General features: G+C 47.0%; 1 protein-coding gene across 12 annotated transcripts in view; it reads right to left on the bottom strand.

The window, feature by feature from the left end:
- Positions 1–10,000, bottom strand: part of ncor2 (nuclear receptor corepressor 2) — an 89,504-nt gene that overhangs the window by 31,521 nt on the left and 47,983 nt on the right. For 11 of the 12 annotated variants that reach the window (XM_031570332.2, XM_031570325.2, XM_031570326.2 and 8 more), the window contains 7 exons: positions 8,579–8,631; positions 6,257–6,323; positions 5,054–5,226; positions 3,960–4,050; positions 3,134–3,312; positions 2,057–2,111; positions 1,857–1,955 (listed from right to left, as the gene is read on the bottom strand). In XM_031570332.2, the coding sequence (XP_031426192.1) occupies positions 1,857–1,955; positions 2,057–2,111; positions 3,134–3,312; positions 3,960–4,050; positions 5,054–5,226; positions 6,257–6,323; positions 8,579–8,631 (717 nt within the window). The remainder of the gene's footprint in view (positions 1–1,856; positions 1,956–2,056; positions 2,112–3,133; positions 3,313–3,959; positions 4,051–5,053; positions 5,227–6,256; positions 6,324–8,578; positions 8,632–10,000) is intronic. The other variant, XM_031570330.2, reaches the window with a different exon arrangement.

Below are 10,000 nucleotides of genomic sequence, written 5' to 3'. Positions count from 1 at the left end.
GTGTGTGTGTGATCAATGAGAAGGGTGTGCCTGTCTCAGCTCATAGTTTGTCCAGTCTAGTTTATTTTCCCGGTCTTGTTGTCACTGAACGATGGCAACCATTGGAAGCCAGATATCTGCTGTTGCTTTATAGCTGATGTGATGAGCACTTGTCTGTATTAGGGTCGTCACGAACACTTAACAAATGGCATTCATATTAGTATTAGCCTCCAGCAAGATTTTAATGAAAACTACATGGTGACATCATAGCATTGATTATACACGTATAGCGTTTTCTTTCTAGAGTTTAATTTTGACAATGAACTGGGCTACGTTCTTGCAGCCAAATTGAAAGCTAGATCAACGTCTTAAACGAGAATACATGCAATAGGGCTATCTGATATGCCTTCGGCTAACCTATCTTTTAAAAAGGGCCTTCTGCAACGATAAACACGACCCGTACTGATGGAAGATTAAATACATCACTTTCAGATTATGGCAGTTAACATTACTAGCGTGAAAAATGCGGTTTAGTTACGTTAGCCACACTGCATTATGATCATTGTACTACGCATTGTCAAAATTCTGTGATGGGAAAATCGCTTGTCGCTAAACCAGGCTAAAACTACTAGTGTTAGGCTGTATATGGGTGAGCTTGGGGGTGTTCATGTTTATAATCACATTTGCTAACCTGTCGTTCTTTGAACTCTCTGAAAAGTTCGGGTGTCTGTCTGAGAGGTGCATAGCCATATTTGACGTGTTGCCTCCCTTTGCCAGAGTGACTTTGAAGCATGTTTTACAGATGGGTCTCTGTGTGTCGATGGGCTTTCCTTCACATTCTGCTTCGTATCCGAAGTACTTCCAGATCTTATTTCTGACATATTTTTTAATACAAGCCGAGGACGGTCGGCAAGAGCTCCTGCACATGAGGCCATGTCTCCCCTGAGATCACTCGCAGTGTGTGAGAGCTGGGAAGCCCCGCCCTTGCAGTCAATGCGTGCAGGCAGCCTGACAGGGAGCGGAACAGTGAGTGCGCTCTGATTGCGTGCTATTTTAATGAAGTACCTATACTAAAAATATGCAAATCCTTATCGTTTTTTACGTAAGGTTTCCGCGGTACCTTTCTAGTACCGGTACACCGTGCAACATTAGTCTATATGTTTTGTATACTGTATTGCAATAAATAAAAAAAATTAAAAAAATTTAAAACCTTTGGAAGCCAAACTTTTTCGCGGACCCCCAGGCAAGGCGTCGGGTCCGCGGACCCCAGTTTGAGAACCACTGGTCTAGGTGATTAACAGGAAACATTGGGAACTGAAACAGCTAAATTACTTCCCTCATTGCCTAACACAGGCTCTGTTACTGCAGCTGTGTTTCTTGAAAATGAACGGGTGAAAAACTCAAAGCCACAAACTCAACTCAGAGTAGATCAGAGATGCTCTTACACAAGCTCTCCCATTGACTGTGAGAACACAAAGCTCACAACCTCTCCTGTAGCTCACAGTGCCTCACCAGCAACACTTATGGGTCAGTTACTGGGGCAATCTTGTATCAGGATTCATGGGGCTTAAGACTGCTCTCACGCTCTCACACACACACACACACTTATATTATACACACACACACACACACACACACACACACACGCACACGCACGCACACACACACAGACCCACAGAAAGAGCCACAGACACACACACACACACACTTATATTATACACACACACACACACACACACAGACAGACCCACAGAAAGAGCCACAGACACACACACACACACACACACACACACACACACACACACACACACACAGAGACAGACAGATCCACAGACAGACCCACACAGTCACTGACAGACAAATACACAGAGACACACCTGACTTCGGCCTCGGCGGCGGTAATTCCTGCGGACAATGTTTTTGTAGTTCTCGTTCTTCTTGGTCAGGTAGTAGAAGAGCACACACTCGGCCACCGTCTGAAATCACACACGTACCAGCAGCAATGATGAGTACTGCATGACATGTCACACACAGGCTAGTGCTACACAAATAGGCATCAAAGAGGCTGTTCTGCTACCTTTCTCTCCAGGAAAGAGGCGATCAGACCAAAGTTCTTTGGGTGCTGAATGAACCTGAAAGAAACACACACACACACACACACACACACACACACACACACACACACACACACAATCAGCACCATCATGATCATTCCTACAAAACATCCAATGGCACAGTATCACCTGCTCACACTTAGCTCAATTCATTTCCATATACACACAAACAATTCTAACATAATCACAAATGGACACACCGACACAGGGGAAAGCATCACCGCCTCAGCAACCTGATGCAAACAAAACCCCTCCCACGGCTTTTCAAAGAGTGAAGGAATCACTGGAGGTGTATTACTTCATCACGTTCCCAAATAAAACAATGAAAAGCCTTGAAGCCGGAACTGAATCCAGTACCACTGACCATCTTCACAGTAGACCACAGTCAAGAGGGACCACCGGAGACACCCGTTGCCCAATGTATGCATACTTAGACAGGTGGATAATATACACACTCCTTTTGCTGGAGTTTTGACTGGGGTGTGTGTGTGTGTGTGTGTGTGTGTGTGTGTGTGTGTGTGTGTGTGTGTGTGCGTGCGCTTGGGCCTTATCAGAATACAAGCAGTCTCTCTCTGGGCCTCCCCACTTCCACCTCTGTCAACTGTGGCAAGTGTGGCTTTATCACGCCATTCGATCAGTGTGGGGCACTAGCCGCAGCGTGACCCTCAGTCACGCAACCCTTGACGCCTCGGGCTGATCGAGCAAGTGCAAACAGACACACACACACACACACACACACACACACACACACACACACACACAGTTCAATCATCTCACACACAGAGCCATACAACCACACCTGTTGTTTAATTTTGCTGATCAGGATGAAGATATATACACACATAAGCTGACTGACAATATGTCTCTTTGTTTACATCTAAAAAACCTTCTAAAAGACTTCCAAGGGATGTATAAGAACCCATACAACCACATACAAATCACGCATGCACACACACACACACACACACACACAGAGAGACAGACACACACACACACACACACGTGCTACACAGACACGTGCTACACACAGACACACTCACTTCTCACGGAAAGTGTCCTTCTCCTGCTCGCTCCACATGTTCATGACCTGCCGGTCTTTGTAGACCTTCATGGGGTCGTCCATCAGGCCGTTCATGTTAATGAACTTGATGCGCTGCTGCTCAGCATCAAACAGCATGGGAGGAATCACCGCTAGCTGTCGCATCTGCTTCTCAGAGTTCTGACCAAAAGAGAGAGAGAGAGAGGGGGGAAGAGAGAGAGAGAGAGAGGGAGAGAGACAGAGAGACGAAGAGAGAAAGAGAGACCAACAAAGAGAGGGAACAGAAGGCATCAATCAGTGAGGCTAAAGGGCAAAGCTGGCAGTTATGTGCAGACACAGAGCTGCTTTAGTGGTGTCTATGGCATGTGTGTGTGTGCGCATGTGTAAGTGTGTGACAGGTCAGCAAAGAGGAAGTGTGTGGCTTCTCTAAACACGCAATACACAGCTATCGGAGAGGAACTTGGGTTGCTGAGATAATAGCAAAATGTCCATCGCTGTCCGCTAAAGTCAAATCACTAAAGAAATACTTTTTTCACAGCATAACCTGAGAGACACACACACACATAGAGGACAGACAACAAGAAAAGGAGAAGCAGCAAAACATGTTGACAAGGTCACAGAGAGTGAGAGATAATTGGGGAAATAGCAGCCTTCATTTCCTTGTAGAAGTGGTGAGACAGAATCCATCTGTTCAGCGTCTATGAGCTAAAACCACACTGTACACACCTGTAGAGCATAGGACAGACCCTGAATGGTGTGTGTGTGTGTGTGTGTGTGTGTGTGTGTGTGCGTGCGCCTGTAAGCAATAGAGAAAAGTGTGTGTTCACCTCCTGCTCAGAGATGCCATCGATGATCTCGGAGACCTCGTGTTCACTTCGTGCCGCTGATGCAAGGCCTCCCCCGCGCTGACCGACGCGACTACAAACACACACACACACACAAACACACAAAGACACATAAAACTCAGTCTGTCCATCCCAGACACACCTCTACACTACTGTACACATATATACACACTGCCAATTCAATTCAATTTCAATTAGATTCAATTTCTGTATGCATGTCTACTATAACCTATTGTTAACAATAGATAAGATGGTCGTTGCACCTAGGCAGACAACTCATAAATGTCGTGAAAGGAATCCATCGTAGACACAGGCGTTACAAGGATAACCAAAAATCACAGATGGTTTCTGATTTGCTTTTCACCAACATCTCAAAGCTTTACGCCCAAGATGTAGAGAACCTGCCATCTTGTTTGGCTCCAAAAGCACCTTCATCCAGACCTCAGGTCGATCATGTGATTTACAATATTCACATCTCATTCGGCAAAGCCCCGGGGAGCTCAAAGCCTGTTCTGAAGTCTCTTTCATACGAGGGGCAGTGCCATAGGGATGACCGAACAGCATTTCTGCCAGAAAACCCCGAAGCAGAATTAGCGTCCTCCTGGCTGAGGAGTTTAGCGGTGTGCTGCTGGTGTGAAGCGCCATGGCAAGCTGAGCTCCCATCCCTGCAGCGGTGCAGGAGAAGCATAGGGGTCGGCTCTGCTCGTCCGCTGCTCTGATCGTACGCTGCTCTAGTCGTACGCTGCTCTAGTCGTACGCTGCTCGGCGGTTAGGGAGGCAGAGGCAGAGGCTGTAGCACAAATGTGCTTGAGGTGAACAACAGTGGGAGTTTTCATGGCTCACACTCTGAGCTCCACCCTGAACTCAGCACATCCTGAGTCGGAGCTTCCCATTTGTTGAGAAACTCCCAAAAGGTGAAGTTCAGACAGACAGCATGACAACTCCCTTAGCATGACCCTTAGTATGAGGAGGAACTGGGCAAAAAGGTCATCGTCAAGAGACCCATGTCTGTGCTTCAACAACAGAACACACACACTGCAGACCTATAACGCAGTCCCGTATATACCCAAACGCACCTCTGCATGCGCTCCTGCATCTCCCTCTGCTTGCGGATCTCGGGGAACTGTTTCTCGTAGTACTCGCGGACCTTGCCCTCCTTGGCGCGCCTCCGCGGGTTGCTCTCGATGCGGTCCACCTTCTTCTCCCAGGCCTCCATCAGCTGGTCATAGCGCTGGCAGAACTTCTGCTCCTAAGGGCAGACAGACAGACACACACACACACACACACACACACACACACACACCACACAGACAGACAGACACACAAACACAGTGTTTTACAAATATACCTAGTGTTCCTGCTGACATGCAACCAAAGCCCTTAAAAATGGTTTCGATATTAGTCGAACGCAATAACATTCACTGGAATGTCACACAACGTGTGTTTGACATCCTTTTCCCTCTGTGGCTGTCTAATGTCGCTTAAGGTATAAATCTGCCTAAAAGGCTTGCTATGGCTTTTACAAGCACAAGCGCAAACCCATGGCCCTGGCACATAACACTACAACAAATTAGATCGAAAAATTGTGTGAGGGTTGTGCTCTCTATACAACTACCATCAAACTCTACCGTGTCAGAGCTCACCTGAATCACCATCACCTTTACCATCAGCGGCAGTGTTGACGGTTGTTCAGTAGTGAGCAGAGAATCACTAAGGTGAGGTGAGCAGATGCTTCCTCCACAGGTTGGCTAAATTTAGAGTGCACTGACTACCCAGTCTGCCAGTACCATTAGAACACGCCTCAGCCAATCTGCTGAACCAGTTTAACACCCACTTGGTGCAGAAGAGCGCGCGCACACACACACGCAACACACACACACACACACACACACACACACACACACACCACACACACACACACACACACACACACACACACACACACACACACACACACACACACACACACACACACACACACCCCCTCTTGCTATCTGGGACAGTTACTCTCATTAAAGTGTATGCGCGTTCCCCACAGCAACACCATAAAACAAGGCAGCCAGTACCGCAGAACTACACTCATTCAAACACCACACTGAGCTTTCTTCTCGTTGTTGGGATACAGTAATGGGATGAGAGAGAGAGAGAGACAGAACACACAGAGATGGAGAGGGGGGGTGGGGGGGAGAGACAGACAGACACACGTGCGAGACAGAGTGAGAGAGTGTGAGTGTGTGTGTGTGTGTGTCTGAGTGTGTGTGTAAGCTATAAGCACTCACCCACTGCTTTCGAGCATGATTTCTTCTCTTGAAATAGAGAATGAGCTTCTTCCTCATCGCCTGATTTCTGCAGAGGGATAAAAAAACAGGACAGAGAGAGAGTGAAAGAGAAAGACAGTCGGGGGGAGAGAGAGAGAGAGGGGGGAGAGAGAGGGAGGGAGGGAGGCAGGGTGGGAGGGAGAGAGAGAGGGAGGCAGGGAGAGTGGGAGAGAGACGTCAGTGCATTATAACAAGGTCCAACCCCTTCTTTTCCCACTGTCCACAGTTGCCATAGTGACCTTTATACCAAGTTAAGTACAACAATAGAATATGAACACACACACACACACACACACACACACACAACTGGTAAACCTAGTAATACTGCACAAATTCAGGGATTTTCTTTCAGTAAAATGAGTGTTTGTGTGTGAGTGACAAGGGAAACACAGCAGCATTCACACCAGTGACTGGCAATCACATTACCACCACCAGATCTATAAGGCCAGCACAGGGTATAATCAGCCACTGGAGACACACAAAGACACGCACACAATTACAAAATCCCTGCGTTCACACAAACAATGTTCTCACACAAAAAAAAAAAAAAACACACTCATTTCCGCAACCAGTCACCTACTCGATCAAACACCAAAACATTCACACTCAGATACTGGTGCAATGTATGGCCCAATAATGAATCATAGTATAGGCTGGTCCTCAAAATCGTCCCGACAGAAAGAAAACCACATTATGTGTAACATGCAGACAACTCCTCTAATGACTATGGCATGCTGAAGGGAGAAGGCAGGCGCGTGACACAAACTGAGATTGGTATGGGTGCCTCTTCACAGTTTCCTGTGTTTTAACACCTGACTTTGGAATCAGTTACTCTGAGGTTACATTAGTGCTGATCTGAGTAGTCTGACTGACAACGCCAGGTGTGGAGACAGACTGTGGATTTCAGTCTGAGAGAGAGAGAGAGAAAGGTGCATCTGAGTGTTTGCCTATATATGCCAGCATGAATGTGTCAGTAGTGTGTGTGTGTGTGTGTGTGTCCCTGTGAGCACAGAGATGGCATTGTGTAGTGGAGCAGATGGTAGGGCTACTAGATTAGCAGCTCTGTGCAATGTACAAGGTTCTTCTTATCCAACCATGAGCTGTGCACAAACACAGACACACGTATGCTCACAGGCACCATGAAATGTCAGTTTAAGGGGGCAGTCAGCAATTCTAATGCCATATAGTTCTTAGCAAATTCAGCAAACCTCTAGCTAGCCTATCAGTGTTTGAACAAGTGTTTATTTTAGTTTATTTTGTTATAGTACACAGTCCTGGGTCTGTAAATGGGAAACCGAAAACAGTGTCTCGGACCGAGCCTTTACACAATCACAGCCAAACAACACGGTCGCTTCAGGAGCACGTACGGGAGGGGTGACATTTGATTGGCGGTCGAGCTCAAATATCAACAACCTTCCGCGAACCTGAAACCGAATCGCGGAATGCAACTTTAACACACCAACACACATACACAACGCCATATGGGCATCTGAATGGATGCGGAGAGAAGAGGAGATGGGAAAGAAATGGACCTCGGTGAAGAACTGAGGAGACAAAGCCACCAATTGTAAAAGATCAAAGCCATGTGGAGGTATTTAATCACACACACACACACACACACGTTGATTAACAGCACCATAAAAAAAAAAAAACTACTCTGCCGATTGAAGAACTTCAGATCAAAAAGGCACAGACAGAAAAGAGAGGGATGAAGGAAAGGTAGAAGAGGAGACTGAATGAGAGAACAAATATGCCAAGAGGACGAGAGAAGAGATGAGAGGAGAGGAGAGGAGAGGAGAGGAGAGAGAAGTGGAGGGTGGGAAAGGGGCTGCTTTGACCACCGAGTCCACTGAGTGAAGCACTACTCAGTCTTTGGTAAAAGGCCATCGGGTGGCAGAGAAACAGAAAAGTCCTTTAACTACTGTCGTGCACCCTCACACTCAGACACAGACACAGACACAGACACAGACACAGACACAGACACAGACACAGACACAGACAGACACAGACACAGACACAGACAGACACACTGCTAGGCAGCTGTTGTCAAAATAGACAGGTATCAAATCAATGATCTGATGGCCAATATCCCTTTCATTTTATTCTACTGCATTTCTTGTGAGATAGAAAATGTGCCACTCGATAGAGAACCATCTAAATGTGGATTTTGACCGATTTGATTGGAAGTGCAGACAGTGAGGTCAACATTAAAGAGACAGGGCCATGACCTGTAAGGGGAGAAGATAAGGATTTAAAAAAACATGTGTGTGTACAGTTACTTACATTTTGATGTTCTCATGGTACTGCTTAGTATCAGAGGGCTGGTTGTAGAGAGGCTGAGAGAGAGAGAGAGAGAGAGAAAAGACCAGAGCAAGGGCAGATTAAAAGACAATTTATCTGGGAATTGTCGGGAGGGGGCAAGAGTGTCCAGTTCCAGTTTCAGACCCACGCACATCCAAGGCACAATCAACCTTAACCGGACTCCTCGCCTTTTTCAAACCCCTCCGACGGCGCACATTCCTCTCCCCCCCCTCCCCCACCCCGCGCGCCCATTTCATCTTCTGCTGTCCTCTCTTTCACCCTGGCTCACTTTTCCCTCTGATGGTAAGAAACCAGGTCACGGCATCACACATGAAAAACTCCAAGCCGTCACTCAGCTCTGTGGGCTGGCAGAGCTGGATGCTGATGCTAAAGCTAGGTGCTGCTACTGATGCTGCCGTTACCGTAGCGTCGATGATGCCTGGCTGCCTGATCAGAACGAGCCCTCAGCTGCACCGGAAGTTGCGGCAGTCAGGAGAAGAACTCATCTTCCTGACAGCGCGTTCTCTTGTGAACTTTCACAACTCTTATGGTGTGCTGCTCTGTTACTAATTGTGTACTTACTAATGTACCAGCATCTGCATGCATTTCTGATATTGAAATGCTGAGGCAATGTGCACAAATGTGCGTCTGGTGTGGTGACAATAAGCAAGTGCTGGTTTGTGGACACAAGAGGCCTCTGCCTCTGCCTCTGCCTCTGCCTCTGCCTCTGCCTCTGCCTCTGCCTCTGCCTCTGCCTCTGCCTCTGCCTCTGCCTCTGCCTCTGCCTCTGCCTCAAGCCACCACTGGATCTACGTGAAGACCACCTCCTCTGTGATTGGTTCACTGCGGCACTCTGCTAACTCCTCTAACACAATGATAACACCCTCACAGAAATGTTCACACGATATACATCACACACTGTGTTCACTTCAGATAAGATCTCAGGTTCTCAAAGCTTTCCACACTGACAACTAGAAACGAGTAGCTTTCTGTAGATCACTGCACAAATGTGTGGTAGCACTCTCGCTCCAAATTCCACTTTGTTTGGGGTGAAAATTGGCTTTCTGTGCAGATTTTCCAATCTGGCGTTCCAACTTTCCGTAAGAGAAAAGAGCCAACTTTCTTCGGCAGGAGTGTGTAGTCCCTGATTATGGGCACATCAACGTGAGCGATGTATTCCTGAATCCCCCTCTAATGCACTTATATCGTTTGGCCAATTACGGGGTAAATACATTTTGGCGTTTCAATGTCGGAAGTTTCGTGCAGAGTGTAATGGATGGGTATGGGATTTCCAGTGGGATCCCGTGGGTTTAATATCAACAGTGAAATAAACACACACACACACACACGCAAAAATAAATCAGATGTGTAGATATTTTAGGGAGCTGGGAGAGAAATCAAGCC

The sequence above is a fragment of the Clupea harengus genome, chromosome 7 (assembly GCF_900700415.2).
Source record: "Clupea harengus chromosome 7, Ch_v2.0.2, whole genome shotgun sequence".
Lineage (NCBI taxonomy): Eukaryota > Metazoa > Chordata > Actinopteri > Clupeiformes > Clupeidae > Clupea > Clupea harengus.
This window is presented reverse-complemented; position numbering and strand designations above follow the sequence as displayed.